This window comes from Lissotriton helveticus, chromosome 2_1 (assembly GCF_964261635.1).
Source record: "Lissotriton helveticus chromosome 2_1, aLisHel1.1, whole genome shotgun sequence".
In the NCBI taxonomy this organism is placed as follows: domain Eukaryota; kingdom Metazoa; phylum Chordata; class Amphibia; order Caudata; family Salamandridae; genus Lissotriton; species Lissotriton helveticus.
The window spans coordinates 647,716,649-647,739,710 of NC_136059.1; the positions used below are offsets into that span (position 1 = coordinate 647,716,649).

Here is a 23,062-nt window from a genome sequence, read left to right on the forward strand (position 1 = left end):
GGTGGTTGAATTCGCGCCGCTGGCTGCCTCCGTTGCCTACCGCTGGTCCCCTCTCTTCTCCGCATCGATCTTAGGGTCAGGGTATCTTTGACCCAGATGAGACAATATTCTCAATCTCTTTATTCTATTCTTCGGTTGTCTCCCTCTGGAGCGCCCTTGGGCCCCACGGAGGTGCATGAGGTTGTGCCTGTGACCCCACCAGTGGCTTTCTCCTGGCTTCAAGTTGGCTTCTGTTGCCTAATGCCTTAGCGACGCTGGTGCACATCTTGGGGGCTCTGCTTCTTGTATGCCGACTATGATGTGGGCTTTGGGCTCTTGTCTGCTGGCTCCTTTAGTGGTGCTGCCGACGCCGATCGACGCTCCTTCTGGCGTCGAGGCTTCGATCAGCTTTGGTTACGGCGTCGGATGTGGCACTGGTGGAGCAGACTGTCTCAGGCTCTCTTCCTCTGGTTTTTCCTTCTGCAGTTCATGGATGTGGTAGTACTACAAACGGTGTAATGTGTCCCCCTCCCATTTCAGACATGGTTCCACCCCCTATGCTGTCTAGCTGGTTGCTTGACTTGGGTAAAGCTAGTGGTTTAGAATCATGTCCAGCCTCCTGTCTTCTCCTGATTTGGCTACGGCGGTGAGTTCTGCTCTGGCGTACATGCTCAATTGAGCTTCGATTGTCCTGGATTTGCAACTTCTTGTGTGGAGTTGTCAACAGACCCTTTAATTGGCATTCTACGTCCTGACCAGCCTAACGTTTATTTATTTATTTATTCAAAGTTTTATATAGCGCGAACAAGATCCTTACAGATATCAGAGCGCTTCACAAAGACAGGGTAGGGGCAGTAGGAATGAACAAAGATAATGGGAGCAGTATAATAGTCACTAACATGGTAGGATAATAATAACATACATAAAACAAATCAATATACAATCAGGTAAACAAGTAATATATGACGGCAAGTCATTGATCCCACTACAGAGGTGTTCAGGTACACCTTGGGTGTGTGGATGGCTTATACCAATGTTTTAGTATAGAGAGAACACTGAGTGGGGGCATCGGGAGAGTGGATCAGTAAACCAACGTGTATCATATATTGGTCGGTAGTAAGAGAGTAACGTAGTAGTGTCCCCCTCAAGTAGAAGCATAGTGCCAAAGGACAAGGTGAACAGTGATACAAAGCAAAGCAGAGTCTCTGCTCCAGCACCTATAACGTTCAGGAGATCTTGGCCAGAAGGATGGTTTTCACCTCTTTCTTGAAGATTGCGGTGGAGGAGATAAGCCTGGTTTCAGGAGGGAGCGCATTCCAGATCCTGGGTGCCATTCCTGAGAAGGAGCGCTTGTATGTTTTCTCTTTCCTGAATCTACGAGGTTTCAGGAGTAGATTTTTTGTACTTCTATTGGTTCTCGAACCTCCTGATATGGACAACTTTTGAGCGAGGTAGTTGGGTGCATTGTGGTGCACGGCCGCGTGTGTCATAACTGCAATTTTTAGCTGTATTCTGGCTTCAAAAGGCAGCCATTTTAGAGACTTTAAGTCTGGGGATATATGCGAATGCTTTCTTGAGCCAGTAATGAGTCTCGCGGCAGCGTTCAGGGAGGCTCTTAAGGGTGCTGTTGTGGATAGCGGGAGTCCGCTGAGGGCCACAATTCCGTAGTCTATTCGAGGGATGACTAAAGCTTGTACAGCAGTTTGGAAGTCTTCGGCAGGGAGGAAGGGTTTAATTTTCCTCAGTGTGTTGATTTGGAAATTAGCTGCTTTTGTGGCTTTGCTAACGTGCTGCTGCATGTTGAGCTTGGCGTCGAGTGTGATGCCTAGGGATTTCGCCGAATCCACGATGGTAGGATGGACATTGAGTGCTGTTAGGTTGTTGAGCCAGGTTTGGGTGGTGGAAATTTTCGCCGGGGGTGAGATGAGTAGGAACTCAGTTTTCAGAGCATTTAGTTTGAGGTGATTATCGGCCAGCCAAGATTGAGTGTTAATAAGCGTGGAATTCAGCTGTTTGATATCTTCCGGGGATTGTAGCTTTAGGTAAAGTTGTGTGTCGTCGGCGTACATATGGAATTGGACATTGGAGGCTTGGAGCAAGGTGGCGAGCGGTTCCATGACGAGGTTGAACAGTGTGGGGGAGAGGGAGGATCCTTGTGAGACACCTAGGTCTGCAGGCACAGGTGTAGATAGCACATTGTCGATCTTGAACTTCTGAGACCGGTTGTGAAGGAAGGACGAGAACCATTTGAGAACAGTTCCCGATAGACCCATTCTAGTGCTTAGCAGCTCCAGCAAGTTCTCATGTTTGACCGTGTCAAATGCTGACGAGAGGTCAAGAAGGATGAGGAGGCAGGACTCATTGCGATCAAGAATTTGAAGGGCGTCATCAATTATGTGTGTCATAGCTGTTTCCGTACTATGTTTCGCTCTGAAGCCTGATTGATGAGGGTTGAGGAGGTCAAATTGGTCAATGTGCTTTGTTAGTTGGAGTTGGACACATTTCTCCAGCAGCTTGGCCAGGGTGGGGATATTGGTGATGGGCCGGTAATTGTTTAGGTCAGACGGATCAGCTGTAGGTTTCTTGACCCTGTACTTCCTTCTGGTGACTGCTTGTAAGAAATCATATAAAGTGCTTGGGCAAACCACAAACAGGGTGTAAGCAGGAGCCGGGCACCGACCTGAAGACCAGCCTGGATGGCGTCAATAAAGCATACTTGCAGGAAGAACTCAGCACTCTAGTGTCTTTAGAAGAGGGAGGAGAGCGGCTCGGCGGAGAAGACATTGTGACGTCATCCTCGGGGGGGGGGGCCGAAAACACACAGAAGAGAAAGCCCGGGACAAGAGAGAGAGAGAGAGAGACGCCGGCGACGAACGAAGGAGTCAACACCGCGCAGGACAACATAGAGGGCTGGGGAATTCCCTGGGGTCTGCAAGGAGATCCAGACCGGACAGAGAGCACCCACAAACCCTCAACAAGGTAGAGTGACTACTGAGGAGGCAAGCCCAATTCCCTGGTGTTAAAGCCCTGTGGCCAGAGGAACAATACGGACACCCAGGATCCCAACGCCACAGCCCTGTAGATGGGTCGTGGCTTGAGGCAAGTACCCTTAAAGGGGTCAGTGTGGTGGGGGTGATGGGGTGGCACAAGAGTGTGAGGGACAAAAAAATTACGAGTGGTGGGGAACTTGCTTACAACACTTAGAGTTCTTTTCCTCACTCTTCCCCTCCCACACACCCAGTGACTGGTGAAGGTAGCACTGTGGTCGGGTGAACAAGTGTTTCTATTAACCAGTAATAAACATCCCTGTTTTGTTTTGTCTTTTACTTTAATTATTTTGAGGCCCGAATGACTTGTCCAGGACTCCCAAGTTGGCCCAACACTGACCCTGACAGAAGTCCTGTTTTGTTCCAGCCGGAGGTCCCGGATCCTGAGAAGACCCCTCAACGAAACTTTCTCAACTATTTTGTTTTCTTTTATCCAGGTCACCCCAGAATAGCAATAAACAAGGGCTACGATCCCCATAACACTTCTACGTGTCCCCACCCTTACTATTCTCAAACATGGCTCCCTGTGGGAATTCCTCCTGTCACCTTCAACATCCCTCTACTAGGGGCTTTGCGGTTCAGCTTACTGTAGCCACCCAAAATAAAGATGTTCTCCTTCCTGAATGAGTGACTAGGAAATTTGACGCTTTGGGTAGGCATATTTTCTCTTCTTCTAGTTCTGCCTTGCGATCTCTAAACACTTCTTGTATCTTTGCCTGCTTCTCCCATGCCTTGTGTGACACCTCTTGCCCTCCCTTCTTGAGGAAGCCTGAAATGCTCTTGTTCCATTGGTTCAAGATGGGCAACCAGCTGCAACACTTGGCATCCTCTGTGGTATGAATACCACTGATTGTTAGCCAGGCAATGGCCTTTTTCATATCCCTACGTCAGCATGCATGGTTGTGTAATTCCAGGTTTGCAGAGGCTGTGCAAGTGACTTTGACATGCCTTTTGATGGAATCTCCCTTTTTCGTGTGCATTCCCACTCAACTTTACGTCGGTTCAGAGACAGTTATGGTGGTGCGTAGTCGTAACTCTTTTAGGTATGTCGAGACAAATTGGTTCACCCTGTTTCAGCTTTTATCAGCCTTCATTTGGTGGAGACCTTCTCTCCCTTCTAGGGTTACCCCATGTCTGGTGTTCCTGCTTGCTGCAGGTGCTTTTCTTCTAATTATTCTGTCAGTGACAGACCTAGTTTTCCAGCACTCTGGAACATATCTTAATTTGCGGGCTCGTGGGAACCTGTTCTTACAGCTTCTTTTTGCTGCTTACTTTTTTTCTACCTGCGTACTTACTCTATGTTGGTTATTCTGTTATGTTTAGCGGATGCATTATAACCTTGTTCCCTGTTTTTAGTGGACCTTATTTTGTATGCCTTAGGGGCATGATGTGAGTTTCCTATAAACTTAGTATCCCATATAGGGACTTCAACGTCATTTTTTCCTCTTCTCCTTATGTCCATAATAGTGATAATTGCACTCTTGAAAGACTCTCGAAATGAGTACCGTTTCCTTGTGCACGTCCTTTTTCTTCTTTATCATGCCCCTGCTACTGTTAATCTTCAGCAGTTTTGTGTTCTTATCTGTTTTTGCCCATCTGACTGGATCCGGAAACTTTTGCGTAGCAGTGCCCTTGCGCGTCGGTAGGCGTCGTCTGCGGCTCTGCGTCCGTCATCGGCGTCGTTGGTGCCGGGATGACGTCGCCGGAGTACTTAGACGCCGCCCTCGCGCGCTGACGTCAGTTCCTATTTTTTCCGCGCCAGCAAGCGCCGATCCGGGAACAGTGGTACCCTTAGTCAATTTTTGACTAAACTTTTCGATCATTTTTGATCATTTTTCGAAGTCGAACGACTCTGACAGTGCCTGTAGAGATGCCCGGCTTTAAGCCCTGCGTCGACTGCAACGACTGATGTCGGTTACCGACCCCCATCGCCGGTGTCTTCATTGCCTGGGGCCCGACCACGATGTCAAGTCGTGGCCCGACTGCCGGGTCTTGACGTTGAAGGCTAGGCGGGAGCGGACCCGCAAGCGCCTCGAGCTCTGGCAGTTGGCCCCGCGCCGTTCGAGGTCCCGGTCTGGAAGGAGGTCGAGGGACCAGTCGCGGGGCCGGAGTCATCACAGCTCGGAAGATCGACACCACTCCTCGAGCTCCAAGTCCTCAGGTAAGAGGCACAGGATGTCAAAAAGCGACTTCGCTCTGCTAACTTCCCCCGACGCTCGCGCGATGCGGCCGGGGGTTCGGGCGGCACCGCCCACGTAGCTCCGCTGGAGCCACGAGCGTCGCGGCCTGCTCTATACCCGCCGATCCCTGGGCAGAACGCGACGCCGGAGGAGATTGACACCTTCCTCACGGCCATGAGGTCGCTCACTCCTCCGTCGGGTTCCGCGGCCCGACTGGGAGCCCAAACGCCCGGGTGCTTGGGCCCCGGCGCCGACTTCGGTCCCGTGCCGCAGGGTCCCGCTGGATCCGGGTCGTCGCCGGTCGACCTTACGACCTCGCCGGAGCCGGCCCCTAGGGTGTCGCCCCCGGCGACGTCCACGGACGACGATGTCCCCAGTTCTTCCCCCCCTCGGCTCCGCATTCAACGGCGTGTGAAGATTTTTTCTTCTATGATCCGGCCCCATCCTTTTACCCTGAGTACCAGGAAATGGGTGGCCAGGCGGATTGGGAGGGGTCTGAGGACCCCCTGGAATGTGAGTGCCAGTCTTATCAGGACTGGGTAGGTGAGCTAGGGGACGTCAGTGGTCTGGACACTTCGCCAGACACTGGTTTTGTCTCCCCTCCTACCGTGGCTTCGGAGGAGGGGGCTGCCTATAGTGTGGTGTTGACGCAGGCGGCCAGGGCCTTATCCGTTGAACTCCCCGTCGCGGCCGTGGGGACTAACCACCTCACTGAGGTCCTTAAACTGCAAGCAAGCTCTTCGGAGCCTCTGTTGCCGTTTAATCAGGCCTTGTCTGACGTTCTTCTGGGCACCTGGTCCAGGCCCGCTACAGGTCCCCCTGTAGATAGGAACGTGGCCAGACGCCAGCGCCCGGCTCCGGGCGACCCTTGCTTCCTGTCCACCCACCCCACTCCCGAGAGCCTGGTCATGCAGGCCTCTAACTACCAGACCGCATTCCCGACGGCTCTCCCCTATCGGGAATCCAAGAGGTACGAACAGTATGGCAAAAAGATGTTCTCACTGAGTTTAGGGTTGTGATCATTTAACACCGAGTGCTTCTTGGGCCGTTATACCCACTCTCTGTGGGACACGGTCGCGGTCGTGCTGCCACAATGTCCGGAGGAGGCCCGGACTAAACTCGCCCAAGCCCTTGCGGAGGGAGATGCGGCACGGTACTCCATCCGATGTGGGCTGGATACAACGGACTCGCTGGGTAGAGCGATGGCAATGACGGTGGCGATTCGTCGCAAACGCCTGGCTGAGGTCTGCCAATTTTTCGGCTGATGTCCAAAACACCCTTATGGACATGCTGTTTGATGGCCGCCGCCTCTTTGGCGACAAGGCAGACAGTGCGCTTGAGCGCTTTAAGGACTCCAGGGCTACGGCCAAGTCTTTGGGCCTGTCGGCCCGCCCCAGCAATCTGCTGCCTTTCGTGGCCAAGGAAGGGGCACCCCCACACGTCCTGCCAGCCACAGGCCGCATACTAACATCCAGCATGGTGGTGGCCGTGGTAACCGCCGTGGCGGTGCCCGGGGACAACGGCGAGGCCAGTCCACATCCATCACCGCCGTATCCGCCTCAAAGCCCTCCTAGTCCGAGCTTTCAGGCCCACGTGACGCCAGTGGGGGGCAGGGTTCGCCATCACCTCCTCCACTGGCGCAACATCACATCGGACAGGTGGGTGCTGCAAATCGTCCGAAAGGGCTACTCCCTCCCCTTCGAGGCGACCCCTCCAGCCATGCCACCGCAGTACCACCGCGTGTCGGGGGATCACTTGAATCTACTGCGAGAGGAAGTTACGTCCCTCTTGGCAAAGGGGGCCATCGAGCGCGTTCCTGGGCCAGTAGTAGGGTGTGGTTGTTACTCCCACTACTTTCTGGTTCCCAAGAAGGGCAAAGGGGGCCTACGCCCTATCTTGGACCTGCGGAACGTCAACGACTTCCTCCGGAAGGAGAGGTTCAAGATGCTGACACTGGCTCGGGTCTTAGCTGCCCTGGACCCGGGAGACTGGATGGTAGTGTTGGACTTGCAGGACGCTTATTTTCACATCCCCGTCCTGCCGGCCCACCGGCACTACCTGCGGTTCACGGTAGGCCACGAGCACTTTGTTTACCATGCTCCCCTTCGGCCTTACCAGCGCCCCACGGGTGTACACGAAAGTGATGGCGGTGGTCACAGCTCATCTGCGCAGGTTAGGGGTTTCAGTCTTCCCCTACCTCGACGACTGGTTGTTGAAGGCGGGCTCGCCCCAGACAGTCGTCAGCCACCTCCAGACTACAGCCGACCTCCTGCACCTGCTGGTGTTCTTCATCAAACTGCCGAAGTCACACCTGTGTCCCTCTCAGAAGCTCCTCTTCATCGGAGCGGTTCTAGACTCGGCGCAGTTTCGGGTTTATCCTCCCAAACAGCGGGTTCGGGATATTCAGACTCTGATTCCGATCTTTCAGCTGTTATCCCGCGTCTCGGTCAGGTTGACGCTGCGGCTGATGGCCTCCTGCATCCTTCTGGTGCATCACGCCAGGTGGCGGATGCGGGCTCTGCAGTGGAACCTGAAGTTTCAGTGGGCCCAGCATCAGGGCAACTTGTCCGACCATGTCTTGATCTCGGTGGGCACGGCAAGACAGTTGCAGTGGTGGCTCACGGACCGCAATTGGGTCAGAGGCAGGTCCCTCTCCCTACCCCAACCAGAGCACGTAGTGGTGACGGACGCGTCCCTCCAGGGCTGGGGAGGCCACATGGGAGAGGCGGAGATCAGAGGCCTCTGGTATCCGGTGGAGTCCCAGCTCCATATCAACCTTCTGGAGCTGCGGGAAATCCGGCTTGCACTGAAGGCATTCCTCCCCTCTGTCCGGGGGAGTGTAGTGCAGGTGTTCACGGACAACACAACTGCCATGTGGTACTGCAACAAACAGGGCAGGGTGGGGTCGTGGACCCTATGCCAGGAGGCTCTGCGCCTCTGGCAGTGGCTGGAACATCAGGGCGTGACCCTGGTGGTTCAACACCTGGCAGGTTCCCTGAACGCCAGGACGGACGAACTCAGCCGTCGGTGCATGATGGATCACGATTGGCGTCTGAACTCAGATGTGGCGCAAGGCCTCTTTCAGCAGTGGGGAGAGCCTTGGTTAGATCTATTTCCCACAGAAGAGAACGCACAATGTCATCAGTTCTGCGCGTTGGAATTTCCACGGCGGCACTCACTCTGAGACACTTTTCGTCGCGAGTGGAGTTGCGGTCTGTTGTACGCCTTTCCGCCTATTCCACTTCTGCCCAGAGTGCTGAAGAAGATCAGATGCGACCGGGCCCAAGTCATCCTTGTGGCTCTGAACTGGGCACTGAGGTTCTGGTATCCCGAGCTACTCAGCATGTCTGTCGATCCCCCGATTCATCTGCCCTTTCAGGAGGACCTTCTGTCGCAGCAGCAGGGGACGGTCCTCCACCCGAACCTGTCCAGTCTCCACTTACATGCTTGGAGATTGAGCGGCGGCAGTTGAGGCCATTAGACTTGCCTCCTGAAGTCTGTAATTTCATTCTATCAGCCAGGCGTCCCTCCCCAAAATCGGTATACGCCTGCAGGTGGAACAAATTTGTGGCATGGTGCACAGCAAAGGCTGTGGATCCCCTTTCTGCCCCTCTTTCAGAGGTTCTCCTCTTTCTTCTTTCTCTTGCCCAGCAGGGCTCTGCTCTGGGCACTCTGAAGGGCTACCTCTCGGCCATTTCCACCGTCTTAAGGCTACCTGATCAGCCCTGTTTGTTCAATTCCCTGGTTGTAAATAGGTTTTTGAAGGGCATCACTCATATGTTTCCTCCAGTTCCTTTCGTGATGCCTCAATGGGACTTGAACCTTGTTCTAACTTTTCTGATGTGCGCTCCCTTTGAACCACTTCATAACTGTCCTCTTCGCCTCCTTACTCTGAAGACCGCTTTCCTGGTTGCCATCTCCTCTGCCAGGAGAGTGAGTGAGCTCCACGCCCTTTCTTCTAAACCTCCTTTCCTTTCAGTCCATCCGGACAAAGTTGTGTTGTGGACACAACCCTCTTTCCTGCCCAAGGTAGTCACAGCCTTCCACATCGAGCAGTCCATCACTTTGCCCACCTTCTTTCCGCCTCCGCATCCCTCGAAAGAGGAAGAGAGGCTCCACCGTCTGGACCCAAAACGTATGCTCTCATTCTATCTGGATCGCACACGCCAGTTCCGGGTGGATAACCAACTCTTTGTTGATTACGTGGGCGCTAAGAAGGGACGGGCGGTGCACAAATGAACCATTTCCCGATGGGTCGTCTTGTGCATCAAGGCTTGTTACTCTTTGGCTCGAAAGGAGCCTCCTGTGGGGCTTCGTGCCCATTCCACACGGTTTACTACCTGTTTCTCAAGTTTCAATGGAGCGTTGGTGAGGTTTCTCAAGACTCCATCCATGGGTTGAACAATTGTTTTGTTTCACCGTGGCAGTCCTCCTCCCCCTCATCATCCTCCTCCTCATCATCCTCCTCTTCACCCTCCTCCTCCTCTTCCTCTTCTTCGCCCTCTTCCTCATCCTCCTCTTCTAGCTTCTCACCTCCTCCTCTTCTACCTCATCCTCTTCTTCCTCCTCCTACTCTTCTACTTCCTGCTGTTTATTCTTCGTTTCACTTGTTACTGCCTGCTGGTACCTTTCATCAGTCGGTAGCATTGATTCTTGGACAGTTGCCATGTTTTCCTATACTGGGAAATAGCCTACACTTGCTACTCTTAGGTGGCGTTGTGTTGCTGTTTTTCAACCTTGTCTTTCTGTCTTCACCTCAGTTACTGTTGTAACTTCTTTACCACAGTAGGATGTATTATCTATGTCCTCCCTTGATTACCTCTGTGCTTGAAGTACCCTTCGTTCCTCCACTTCTCATCCTCCTGCTCACTGACAGAGGACATCTGTTACCTTCGGCGGAGTGGATAGGCTTTCGCTTACCCTGTATGAATTGTGTCTCTAAAGGGAATTTCTATGTTTTTTCTATGCATAGTTCTCCTTATATACGTTTATATCTGAAAGAGACATGTTAGTGATAGAGTCTTTACCTTAGAATATCCCCAGGCATTAAACTGGATCCGAAAAGTTTTGCTTAGCAGTACCCCTGCGCGTCAGTAGGTGGGGTCCTGCGGTTCAGCGTCCGTCGCTAGTGTCGTATGCGCCGAGATGTCACGGAGACTACTTAGGCGCCACCCATGCGCGCTGACATCAGTTCTTTCTTTTTCCAGGGCAGTAAGCTCAGAGCCGGTTAGAGCACGTACCTTAGTCACTTTTTTACTATCTTTTTTGGGACTTTCTGTCCCTTGTTGGTCTTCTCTGGTGCGTACCAGTGGGGCCTGCCGTCGCAATATGTCGGTGGCGGTCTCTACTGCCTGGAGTGCGACCACGACTCCTGGTCCTGTCTGGACTGTCGGGCCATGCCCCCGAAAGCATTGAGGGAGCGGCCCAGGAAGTTGCTTAAAGTTCGGCACTCGTCTCAGCACCGTTCGCGGTTCAGGGGCCGTTCTTGTGAATGCTCGCGGGGCCACCATCACTGCTCCTTGGGCTCCAAGTCTTCACCCCGGATTTGGGTACGAGACAACACAAAAAGAAGTCTAAGAAGCGTTGTCACTCTCCGAAGTCACCCAGTAGGTCCTCGGATGCAAACGAGGGGGACAGGGGTTCCGCCCCTGCGGCTCCTTTGGAGCCTGGGAGTCCCGCGGCCTACCCGGGTCTTCAGCAACTCTCGCACAGGTGCAAGAGTTTCTTGCAGCCATGGACCGCCTGTTTAGGCCTCCGGCTCCCGCCGGTGCGCCTTTGGGCCCCGCGGTCCTGTGTCAGGATCCTGCTGGGGCGTCGACTCCACCGGCGGCTCCGGCCCCGGAGGATCTTGCACCGTCCGCTCCGGCCCCGGCGCCGCCCTCAGCTCAGCCTCCGGCGCTGCAGTGGATGCTGCTGGTTCCGCCTCTGCCCTGGTTCATGGACGGTTTTGTCCCCGCTTGGGATCCGAATTGGGACATGGCGCCAGTTCGGCCCCGGCTGGCGCCGTTCCCGACGCTGTGCGTTCCTCCCCCAGTCCCTGACCTGCCTCCGCTGCACACGGCGGAGGCTGAGGACGACTGGAAGGGGTCTGAGTACCCTCTTGCTCGTCAGTGCGACTCCGAGCAGGATTGGGCGGACGACTTGGAAGAGGCCAAGGTTTGCCTTTCCCCCATCCACTATGGAGGAAGGCGCCTCGTATGCGGCGGTGCTCCTTCGGGCAGCTGAGGTCCTTAACCTTGATCTCCCTACAGTGGGCCTGAAAACTAATCTCCTCACTGAAGTGCTCCAGTCGGCGTCCACTTCATCGGAGCCACTGCTGCCGTTTAATGACGCCCTCACTGATGTCTTGTTGGGCACTTGGTCGTGGCCGGCAACAGTGGCACCTGTAGATAAGAACGTCGCCAGGCGTCATCGCCCGGCGCCAGGTGATACTGCCATTCTGACCACTCATCCTACGCCCGAGAGCCTGGTCATTCAAGCTTCGACGTCCCAGAGTGCCTTTCCCACGGCTCCGCGGATAAGGATTCTAAGAAGCTGGAGCAGTTCGGCAGGCGGTTGTTCTCGACGGCCAGCTTGGGGCTGTGTTCAGTGAACACCGCATGTCTATTGGGCCGCTATTCCCATGCTTTGTAGGATACAGTTGCTGAGGTGTTGCCTCAGGGTCCTGAAGAGGTCCAGGCTGTGCTGTCCTAGGCTGTGGCCGAGGGTAAAGACGCGGCTAAATTCGCTGTTTGTTGTGGATTAGATACCGCAGACTTTCTCGGTAGGGCGATTTCCATGACGGTGGCACTTTGTCGGCACGCCAGGTTGAGATCTACCTGGTTCTCCCTAGAAGTCCCGAGCTCGCTCATGGACATGCTCTTCGATGGCACTCGCCTGTTTGGTGATAAGGCCGACAGTGCGCTGGAGCGTTTTAAGGACTCTCGAGCTACAGCCAAGTCCTTGAGCCACGTCTGCTTTTCACTCCTTTTATGGACAGGGAAGAGGCGCCCCTGCCCGCTCGTTCAGTCACAAGCCTGCACGGAACCAAACTCGGCGTGGGTGCAAAGGCCGCCGTGGCGGCTCCGGGGGTCGGCGTGAGGGCCAGTCCACCTCTGCCTCCACGGCATCCGCCTCAAAGCCTTCCTAGTCTGAGCTTCGGGGCGCACTCCATGCCAGTGGGTGGCAGGATTTGTCATCACCTTCCCCATTGGCACTCTGACACTTCCGACAAGATGGTGCTGCAACTTGTCCGGAGAGGTTACTCCCTCCCCTTCGAGTCTATCCCCCCTCCCCCGGCCATGCCACTTTGTTCCACCGCATGTCGGGGGATCATTTCCTGCTTCCCCAGCAGGAAGTCCTGGCCCTTTTGGCCAAGGGGGCCATCGAGCTCGTTCCTGGGCCAGAAGTAGGGCGTGGTCGTTATTCCCACTACTTTTTGGTCCTCAAGAAGGGCAAAGGGGGATTGCGCCCCATCTTGGACCTCGTCAATCGGGAGAAGTTCAAGATGTTGACTCTGGCTCAGGTCTTGACTGCCCTCGACCCTGGAGACTGGATGTTGGCGTTGGACTTGCAGGACGCCTATTTTCACATCCCTGTCCTGCCGGTCCACCGGCGTTACCTGCGGTTCATGGTAGGCCAGGACCATTTTCAATTTGCCGTGCTCCCCTTCGGCCTTACCATCTCCCCTCGGGTGTGGTCGCAGCTCATCTGCGCAGTTCAGGGTTGTCAGTCTTCCCCTACCTCGACGACTGGTTGTTGAAGGCGGGTTCGCCCCAGACACTAGTCTTCCACCTTCAGACTACGGCCGACCTCTTGCATTTGCTGGGTTCTCCATCAATGTGCCGAAGTCGCACCTGAGTCCCTCTCAGAAGCTCCCTTTTATCGGAGCGGTTCTGGATTCGACGCGGTTTCGGGTTTATCCTCCCGAGCAGCGCGTCCAGGATATTCAGGCTATGATTCGAATCTTTTAGCCTCTATCTCGGGTTTCAGTCAGGATGACCCTCTGACTCCTGGGCCTGATGGCCTCCTGCATCCTGCTAGTGCAACATCCCAGATGGCATATGCAGGCTCTGCAGTGGGACCTGAAGTTTCAGTGGGCACAGCATCAGGGCAACCTTTCCGACCACGTCCTGATCTTGGAGGGCACTGCGAGTCAGTTGCAGTAGTGGCTCACGAACCGCGATAGGGTCAGCGGCAGATCTCTCTCCCTACCCCAACTGGAGCACATAGTGGTGACGGTTGCGTCCCCCCTGGGATGGGGGGCGACATGGGAGAGCGGGAGATCAGGGACCTCTGGTCTGCGGCGGAGTCCCAGCTCCATATCAACCTTCTGGAGAAGCGGGCGATCCGTTATGCACTGAAGGCATTCCTTCCCTCTGTCCGGGGAAGTGTAGTGCAGGTCTTCACGGACAACACCACCGCCATGTGGTTCTGCAACAAACAGGGCGGGGTGGGGTCGTGGACCCTATGTCAGTAGGCTCTGTGCCTCTGGACATGGCTGGAACATCAAGGCATTTCCTTGATGGTTCAACACCTGGCAGGTTCCCTGAACGCCAGGGCGGATGAACTCAGTCACCGGCGCATGATGGGTCACGAATGGCATCTGAACTCGGACGTGGCGCATGGTCTCTTTCAGCAGTGGGGAGAACCTTGGTTAGATCTATTCGCCACCGAAGAGAACTTGCAATATCATCAGTTCTGCTCGTTGGAATTTCCAAGGCGGCACTCGCTCTGAAACGCTTTTCATCGCGAATGGAACTGCGGTCTGTTGTACGCCTTTCCGCCTATACCACTTCTGCCCAGAGTTCTGAAGAAGATCAGGCGCGACCGGGCCCAAGTCATCCTTGTGGCTCCGGACTGGGCACGAAGATACTGGTATCCCGAGCTACTCAGCATGTCAGCCGATTCATCTGCCTCTTCAGGAGGACCTTCTGTCGCTGCAGCAGGGGACGGTCCTCCACCCAAACCTGCCCAGCCTCCACCTTCATGCGTGGAGATTGAGCGGCGGCAGTTGAGGCCATTTGACTTGCCCCCTGAAGTTTGCGATGTGATTCTGGCAGCCAGGGCTCTGCTCTGGGCACTATCAAGGGCTACCTCTCGGGCATTTAAGCCTTCTTAAGGCTTCCTGATCATCCTTCTTTTTTCAAGTCCCCTGTTGTAAATAGATTCTTGAAAGGCATCACACACGTTTTCTCCTATTCCCGTCGTGAAGCCTCAGTGGGACTTGAATCTTGTTCTAACATATCTGAATGTGCGCTCCCTTTGAACCACTTCATAACTGTCCTCTTCGTCTTTTGACTCTTAAAACTGCATTCCTGGTTGTCATCACCTCTGCCAGGAGAGTGAGTGAGCTCCAGACTCTATCTTCAAAACCTCCTTTCTGTCCATCCGGACAAAGTTGTTCTGAGGACTCCTCCTTCTTTCCTGCGCAAGGTAGTCACGGCCTTTCACATCGGGCAGTCCATCACCTTGCCCACCTTCTTTCCGCCCTCGCATCCCTCGAAAGAGGAAGAGAGGCTCCACGTCTGGACCCAAAACATGCGCTCTCCTTCTATCTAGATCGCACTCGCCAGTTCCGGGTGGACGACCAGCTATTTGTTGGTTACATGGGTGCTAAGAAAGGAAGGGCAGTGCACAAGCGGACCATCTCTCGGTGGGTCGTTTTGTGCATCAAGGTTTTCTACTCCTTGGCTAAGAAGGAGCTTCCAGTTGGGCTGCGCGCCCATTCTACTCGGGCCACGGCAGCTACTACTGCCCTTGGTGGGGGAGTCCCCTTGCAGGACATCTGCCAGGCAGCTACGTGGGCCTCGCTGCACACGTTTTCTAGACACTACTGACTCGACAGCCAAGTCCGGAGAGATGGCTTTTTCGGCCGTTCCGTTCTCCGGGACTTTCTGGTGTGATCACCGGGGTTGGTATTGCTGGGGTCTCTATTCTAAGGTAAGGAATATAACACTAACCTTTTTTTTCAAATGCACAATTTATTTACCTTCGGTAACGATATATCTGTAAGAAACAGTAGTTATTGTTAGATTCCTTCCCGCCCCACCCATCCTCCCCGTTCTGCGACCCAATATCTAGGGTTAAGGACATCCCTTTCAGGGCCTTATTTTCGTGACACCAGTGTCTGTTTCTATCATGGCTCTGTGTTCCTGGCGCGGAAAGCTATGTACAGAAATGACGTCAGCACGCAAGGGAGGTGTCTAAGTACTCCGATGTCATCCCGGCAATCACGACACTGACGCGGAGCCGCAGACTACGCCTAGCGACGCGCAAGGGTACTGCTGACGAAAACTTTCCGTATCCAGTCTGACGCCTGGGGATATTCTAAGGTAAGGAATCTAACACTAACTACTGTTTCTTACAGATATATAATTACCGAAGGTAAGTAACTTGTGCTTTAAGAGAGTACCTTCTATACCGCCAAGGTTCTCAATGTAAGACCGGTTTCTTTACCGTTCTTGTTAGTTTCTAGCGATGCTCTTCGGCATTTATTCTCTTTCTTTTGAGCCTGGACTTTTTGGACTATTGCCCTTGGTCCCATTGCATTCCCTTTGGTGCTGCCTCTTTACTGGTTCTATATAGTGTTCTTACGGTCTTATAACTTTCTGCTCCCTAAGGGCTTCCCATATTGTTTCTTGGAGATCAGGCCTCTCAGTGAGCATTTTGTTTCACCTATCATTTTTGGATTGTCTGGTCCCTTTCTATCTTTTGGACCGGCTTCTCCTCTTTGGGGATCTTTGGTGAAGTCAGTTTGCATCCCTCCTCCAAGGATGGTATTGCTTGTGCATCTGATTCTAAGATAAGGCTAGATGTCTCTATCAGATGGACAAGTTACTTACCTTCAGTACTGTCTTGTCTGGTAGCAACAGGATCTAGCCACATATTCCTTGTTGACCTACCCACCCATCCTCGCTCTGCAAACTGAGGGCTCTGTTTTTGCGTAGATCCCCTTTTTGTATATTAGTACTACTGCTGTTCGTTCATTCTGTACTTCTTGTTACAAGATTTTTCTTTGTTTGGCACAGTTTCAAGAGACTGTTTCTCTAAGGGGCACCACTTGTTGTCACGAAGAGAGTCACAAAAGAAACTGGGAGGGCTTATATGGATTCCTTTGTAGTCCTAGTCTGGGGACAACGCTACGGAGTCGCTGAACGCCAATGCACAGAGGTAGTACTGGGATCATTTCTGGATCCAGTCTGGTGCCTAGGGAGGATTCTAAGAATAGGAATCTGCGGCTACATCCTGTCTCTACCGGATAAGGTGTCACTGAAGGTAAGTAACTTTTACAACATGTCTTTTGTATTTTTTCATTAACAAAGTGGCTGATGGCATTGCACTTGCCCATGAAGTGTGGGTTAGTAGTGTGAGGCAGGATGTTGATACAGTACTCAATTGTTTTTTAGTGTTCTGCTTCAACTAGCTGCTGTATTGGTGGTGTTGGTATCATAGTTGAATTTGGTTGAAGTGATGAGATGTCTGTGTGCTGCACAGAAGGACTTTGTGAAGTTGCCAGGAGTTCTGCTTTTCTTCCATTTTCTTTTTTGTCTGAAGATGAAGTGTTTTGTTATCAGCAAGGTCTCTGAAGTACCAATATGCTAAAGGGCTTCGCTTACATTTTTTAATTTTAGCTGGTACGCACATGTTCACATGGTTTTCCAGAAATACATTGAAGTTGTTTAGAACATTGTTGACATCCGACATGGAAGTGGCAGGCTGAAAGATGAGTTCAAGCTCTGTGTTGTTGTGGAAAAGTCTTTGAATGATTTTATGGTACATTGCTCTCCTTTGTGTTGACCTCAATTTGTTGGTTAGACACTGAACAAAGTCATGGGGATTGGAGGTGGTCCGCCTGGTGTTAGAGTATGGAAGGGTTTATTGGATGATTGAGAAGATGCAGTCCAGGATTTGGCCTTTGGAGTGTATTGATTAGATGACCTGTGTAGGAGAGTGGGGTCTGCAATCCCATGGCCACCCCAGATTTTTGCTTTTTGCTTCACTGGTTTACGACTTTCCCTGGCTGTGGGCCTGCTAATCCGACCCACAGCCTAGCTGTTCTCTCTCTAAATTACAACCATGTACCCTAGGTGCATTTACCAATTGGTACTGGGCCACCTTATCAGTCCCTGTACAGTATACCTTAGGTATCCAGGGCCTAGGTGTACCCAGGGCCTACCAGGGGCTGCAGCATGTATTATGCCACCCCTGGCTGGCCACCCAAATCTGACACAACTGGCTGCACGACAGCTGGGGCAAGGTGGTGTAATCACCCTTTGCTTTAGATATAGTATTCCTATATCTAACCCTAAAATGGACACATATATTCCTATCAGTCACTCCTATGGCAGGCCTTATCAATCCTGAAGGCAGAGTGCTTGGAATTATGTGAGATGGTGCTCTGGCACGAGCTGAGCCCGTTTGCAGCTTGCGGAACCAAGTCCTGATAGCTGTGCCATGATAACGCTATACCATATACTCTTAAGTGCATTATAATCCTCGCGGTTAAATGCTAACCTTGGCATAGCATTATCAAAACATGTCGAGTAAGGTGTCATACGAATTGGAATACTAACCCCTCGCCAATTCTGGCGACGGGGTTAGCATTCCACCCTTCTAGAGGGGCACGACATGTATGTAACTGTAAACCCCGGTTAAAGTTAACTCGAGCCTCAGCATCACAAAATGGATGCTGCCACCACAGACACAAGTCTGACCTCCTGCTGCTGGAAGTCCTTCCAGCAAGGGAGACTCAGACAAAGGGTTTCCTGCCTTGGGAGGTGCTAGCACCACCCCAGACAGGATTTTGTGTATTAGGTAGGCCAAGGCTGAAAGGAATGAGACATGCCTGGGGCACACAAGGTGCCCTGTGCATACACCGGTTCCAACCAGTTGCTGGGGCACTCCAGCCCCAGCTCTGGCGGGAAACTGGACAAAGGATAGGGGGTGTAACCACCCCCCTTCCTGGTCCCACCCAGGGGAGGGACCTAGTCGTAGTGCAGCCCCCTTTAGCTGAATAAAGGTAGGAGCTGGTCCCATTCCAGATTAGATTACTCTTGACAACTTCCACGAAGAACTCTTGACCTTCGACCTCCTGGACACCAGAAGACTGAAGAATCTCCCCTATGGTCAGGGAGTGACCATCCTACTTCGCAGGCACCATCAAGCTCCTGCGCGGTTTGCTGAACAGTCCTTCCATCCCGGAATCCGACGACCCAGCTCGACAAGACCCGGACCTCCAGACCTCTCTGACCTCTACCCACATCACAGCTGGGACCCGTGGGTGCGTCGAGCAACGTGGAGACGGCCATCTTGAAGAAACCTGCACAGCGCTTCCAGCACGACCCCTGAGGGTTCCTTGAGTGAGTGCATTTGGACTGAGAAGCCCCACACTGACGCAGCTCCTGCACCAAAGACCAGCCCCCCAGCATCCCCGTGATCTGCGTGGGGCCCTTTTGCCTGGTTGCTGCCCTTCCTGTTGTCTGGTCACTTGCCGGCTGGCTAGTGACCTCTGAGACGACGACCCGAAGATTCCGACACTGCTAGTCTGGTCCCCCAGACTGGCCCTTGCTTCTTTGTGAAAGAGAAGCACCCCGGACCCTCCTGGTCCACTCCAGACGCCATCTTTGTTCCACCGCGTGGCTTGCATTAGCCAAGGCCTGTTGTCCAGATCGACGATCCGACACCGCCAACAGCAGCAGACTACGTGGGACAGCTCGTGCCTCCAGCCTGGTCGTGAAGAACAGCTCCTGGTCCGCGCAGCTACAGAGAGAAGCGACCCTTCTTCCACCTGAACGCGGCGACAGCATCTGGTTCCCTCCGGGTTCCAGCACCGTCACTGGCTAGTGACCAAGACTCTGTCCCCTTCCTTTTCAGGACTTCCTTCTTCCTAGTTCCATCCTTGGAACCACCGGACTCCTCCATCTGGCTGCCTGCCAGCAACTTCTTGTTTCAGGCATCCCCGGGATCAACACAGCAAACCCGACGCAACTTCAGCCCTATGCACCCGGAGCCTGTGAGTTAGGTAACTAAAGCTTCTAGGTGCTGAAGTCTGTGTCCACTATCCTAGTGTCCAGGTCCACTGTTGTTTTCCCTCCATCCAGCCGGGTTCGTCCGGAATCCGTAACTTTGTAAACTGTAGCATCCATAGACGTTGGTACGCATCCCGTGTGAGAGTTCCCACTCTGCACGTGAGTCCCGTGGGCCTCCTGCTCCGTACTTACCTAGTTCGTAGCGTAGTCCCAGCGATCCTCCAGCCTCTGGATCTTCTTACAGTATTTTCTTTCCTCGCATTCCATTGTTTTGAGTATATGGTTTGCCGTGCCCCTCAGGCACACTTGTAGATATTGTGCGAACTCGTATTTCTTTTGTAGTATTGTCATGTGCTTAGCCCTCTGACCTCATAAAGAGTTCAGAGGTGTTGTTATTAATAAATGTATCGTTTATTTTCATAACAACCTGTGTGGTGTCCTTTCATCTGGTATTCAAGGGGTTATACTGTGGTAAAACAGCTGGCTTCACATGCCAAAAGAGTTTAGCCTAAAGACTGCTTTTGTCCACGCTACTAGGATAGCTGGTCTATCAGGTTGACTTACAACCAATCACCATAAGGGTTGTTTGGACTGATACAAGGTGATCACTAGAATTAGTGAGCATCATATATCAGGCCAACTTCTCACAACCTGCTCTTCTACGTTGCTTGATTCAGTGAGGTTCAGGATGGTGTATGCCTTCTCTCTGCTTCAGTTGTATGGGACGTTGAAGTCGCTGCGAATGGTGGTATGGGTTCTTAGATGAGGTGGTGAGGAGTTTTGAAACTTTGGCTATGAAGCTGCTGTTTTGTCCAGGGGGCCTGTAGAGGATGTGAGTGATAGTGGACAGATCACCGAGAGTATGAAGTAGCATGTGAAGATCTTCATGAAATTGCGTGTTGCCTACTTGCCTATGGTAAAGGACAAGGAAGATTTGTGGATGAAAAGTGTCCTCTTTCCTACTTATAAGCATGGTCTTTCACATTGGATGTTGTGGTAATGAAGAAAGTAGAAGGACTTATAGAATGTATCAGACCATGTTTCTTTGAACAGTGCATCAATGTTGTGATAGGTGATGGTGTGCGATTTCTTGAGTACTGCAGAGCATGCATTTTGTGTGAATGTGGGGATGGGCAATTTATGATATTGGGTGAGTCACATGATTGAACCTTAACCTGGGATATGCTTGCAGAGGTAGGATTGAAGCACGTTTTCTAACCAAAATGCCCTTCCTAGACCTAACATGCCAAATCAGATGCCCTTGTCTATGTCCACAATTTGCTGGTGATGCACCAGCAGTGTGACTGAGAAATTTACTGAAGTAGAAGGTAAGAAGTGACGTCACTTTCTGTTGAGATGGATGCCTGGACCAGCAGTGATATCACTTGTTTTGAATGCTGGGAGAGCACCTAAAATAGTTTTAAAATTCTTTTGTTGAGGCAGTATAACTGTGTGATGATTTTATGGAGTCTTAATACTGAATGTACACCTTTGACAAGCCAACAGAAGTCTAATTAGAGGTTTTCAGTGGCAACATATTTGCGTCCAGAGAAATAGATATTTTTGGACCACTATGTCCTTCATAAAGAAATGTATGCTGTTCTCCTTCCCCATTTGCAGCCTCTGTCCCACACTCTCCTTAAGCCCCTTCCTTTCTAAAAGGAAAGAGCTTAAGGATGAAATAATGGCTGTCAATTTTGGCTGAAGGAGCAATAGTGGCCCTCTTTTCCAGATACAGAGGTTCTTCAGAATTATGCAATGGCAATCACTTGTGGCCCAAGGCTCAATAAAGGGTTACTCTTCCCGAAAGAGAACAATTATACCACATGCAATACTTTTAAGTTCTTTCAAAAGATGGGGATCTAAGACTATTCCTGGACCTTCACTATCTGGACGAATTTGTGAAGAAGTTATAATTCAAAAGAGTCACCATACTACAGGTATTGCAGATTGTAGACTAGCAAGACCAGATGATGTCTACACCTGCAATGTGCATCAGTCCATGTGCCAATGCAGTTGAATCACAGAATGCTTAACCCGCTTCAGAGTGGGATCCATGCATTTTACAAATGTCTTTAGTGGTAGCTAATCTTCTCAGGACAAAAGATGTTGACTTCGTCCTGGAGAAATTTGTGATTTTGTTCAATTTATTTGCCCTACACAGTCCTATTTAATCCCAAGTAAGGCGTATAGAGTTCAAAGAAAATCATAACTACTTTGCATTGTACTCATAAGTCTCACAGTGTCCTTTTGAAACATATATGAGCCAGAATACTTTCGGATTCATATCTAAATACTTTTTAATTCTTTGATTGCTCCAATTTTCTCTGAATTATTTTGTGATAGCTGTACTGTACTAAGTGTCAATTTCTTGGTAAAGATGGGCCATACCATAATATCATCTGCATTACAATGTATTTGTGCAAGACATACATTAATGTTTTTAATCATATTTCTACTTTAACTACTGTTTTGTTTTTGGCAGCATGTACTTAAGAAGCTCCTGGCAATTACAGAACTTCTTCAGCAAAAGCAAAATCAGTATTCAGCTTCAAACAACATCAGGTAGCAGCTTGTCAACCAGAATGTGCATTGATCCAGCATCCTGATCCCTGGAGTTTACGCAATATTTGGTCTTGCCAAAAACAGCACATGCTATCATCAGAGTGGTGTGCACAATGGAGAAGGAAAATACTCAGCCGTGAAAAATTGCAACGGTTTGAGCTATTTGTGCAGGATACTTGCACTTTTTCTTCATGGAACCAATTTTCATGGACCTCTGAGCCTTGGTGTACTGAACACAAACAGTATGCTGTGACTAATCCTGGAACTTAGTTAAACATTTTCATTGTATCTTATTGCCAAAGTTTTTGCTTCAATGCAAGAAAGAAGTCAACTGACAAATAAAAGAAACTCGCAGAGCTTTTTGAGAGTCAACTATAACTGGATTACAAACTGTTTTTATACTGTAATATTATAATAGTGACATTATTAGTACCTCTGAAGACTGTTTCGACCAATTTCATTTGTAGTTACATCTTCCCAACAGATCTTATATGCAAGACCATTCTTCGTTGTACACAGATATACACATGTATAGATATATCTATACATGTATAGTTGTCTGTGTAGATACATACATATTTATGTATGTTTGCATCTGTGTGTGTGTATGTCTATATATATATATATATATATATATATATATATATATACACTCACAAAGATACACACCTACATTACTGCTGGAATAGTGTTTCATAAGACTATGTCGACTGGGTATTATCGACTATATTTTTTATTGTGACACTGATTTGTTTAAATAATTATGCATCAACGACTATGTATTCAGATAAATCCTAAAGCTTTTGTATAGTATTGACAGTTGTAAAAAATAATTTTCAGTAATATTGTTGATAGTTATACTAGGCATGCTTATGTTCATTAAACCATTTTGTAAAATAACAGCTGGTGTAACTTAATCCATTGTTAATGTATGGCATCGTCTTGTCAAGCACAATGTCAATACTTATTTTGACTGCTTACTATAATTTTCGTAATTTCTCAATGTGTTGTGCTTTCAAGGCAAACCCATATTTTTAAAAAACCAATGTCAATATTAATTAAACTGTGAATTTTTTATCCCAATCCAAAAGGAATACAAAATGTTTGATCTGTGAATTTCTATAACGAAAAATGTGGTGTTTGGAAGGTAGCTAGAGGCGGATAACCCATTCAAAGGTAAAGAAAGAACACTTTGATTGGATGGGAAACGAAGAAAAAGAGATCTACAGAAACCCACAATTGGCAAAACCTAGATTTGTTTATTGTATGCATATGGTATTTC

General features: G+C 50.8%; 1 protein-coding gene across 2 annotated transcripts in view; it reads left to right on the top strand.

The window, feature by feature from the left end:
- Positions 1-22,766, top strand: part of RASA1 (RAS p21 protein activator 1) — a 1,157,575-nt gene extending 1,134,809 nt beyond the window's left edge. For both annotated transcript variants that reach the window (XM_078675333.1, XM_078675334.1), the window contains one exon: positions 21,701-22,766. In XM_078675333.1, coding sequence (XP_078531459.1) covers positions 21,701-21,784 — 84 coding nt within the window. In that variant the 3' untranslated portion in view covers positions 21,785-22,766. The remainder of the gene's footprint in view (positions 1-21,700) is intronic.
- The last annotated feature ends 296 nt before the right edge of the window (positions 22,767-23,062 follow it).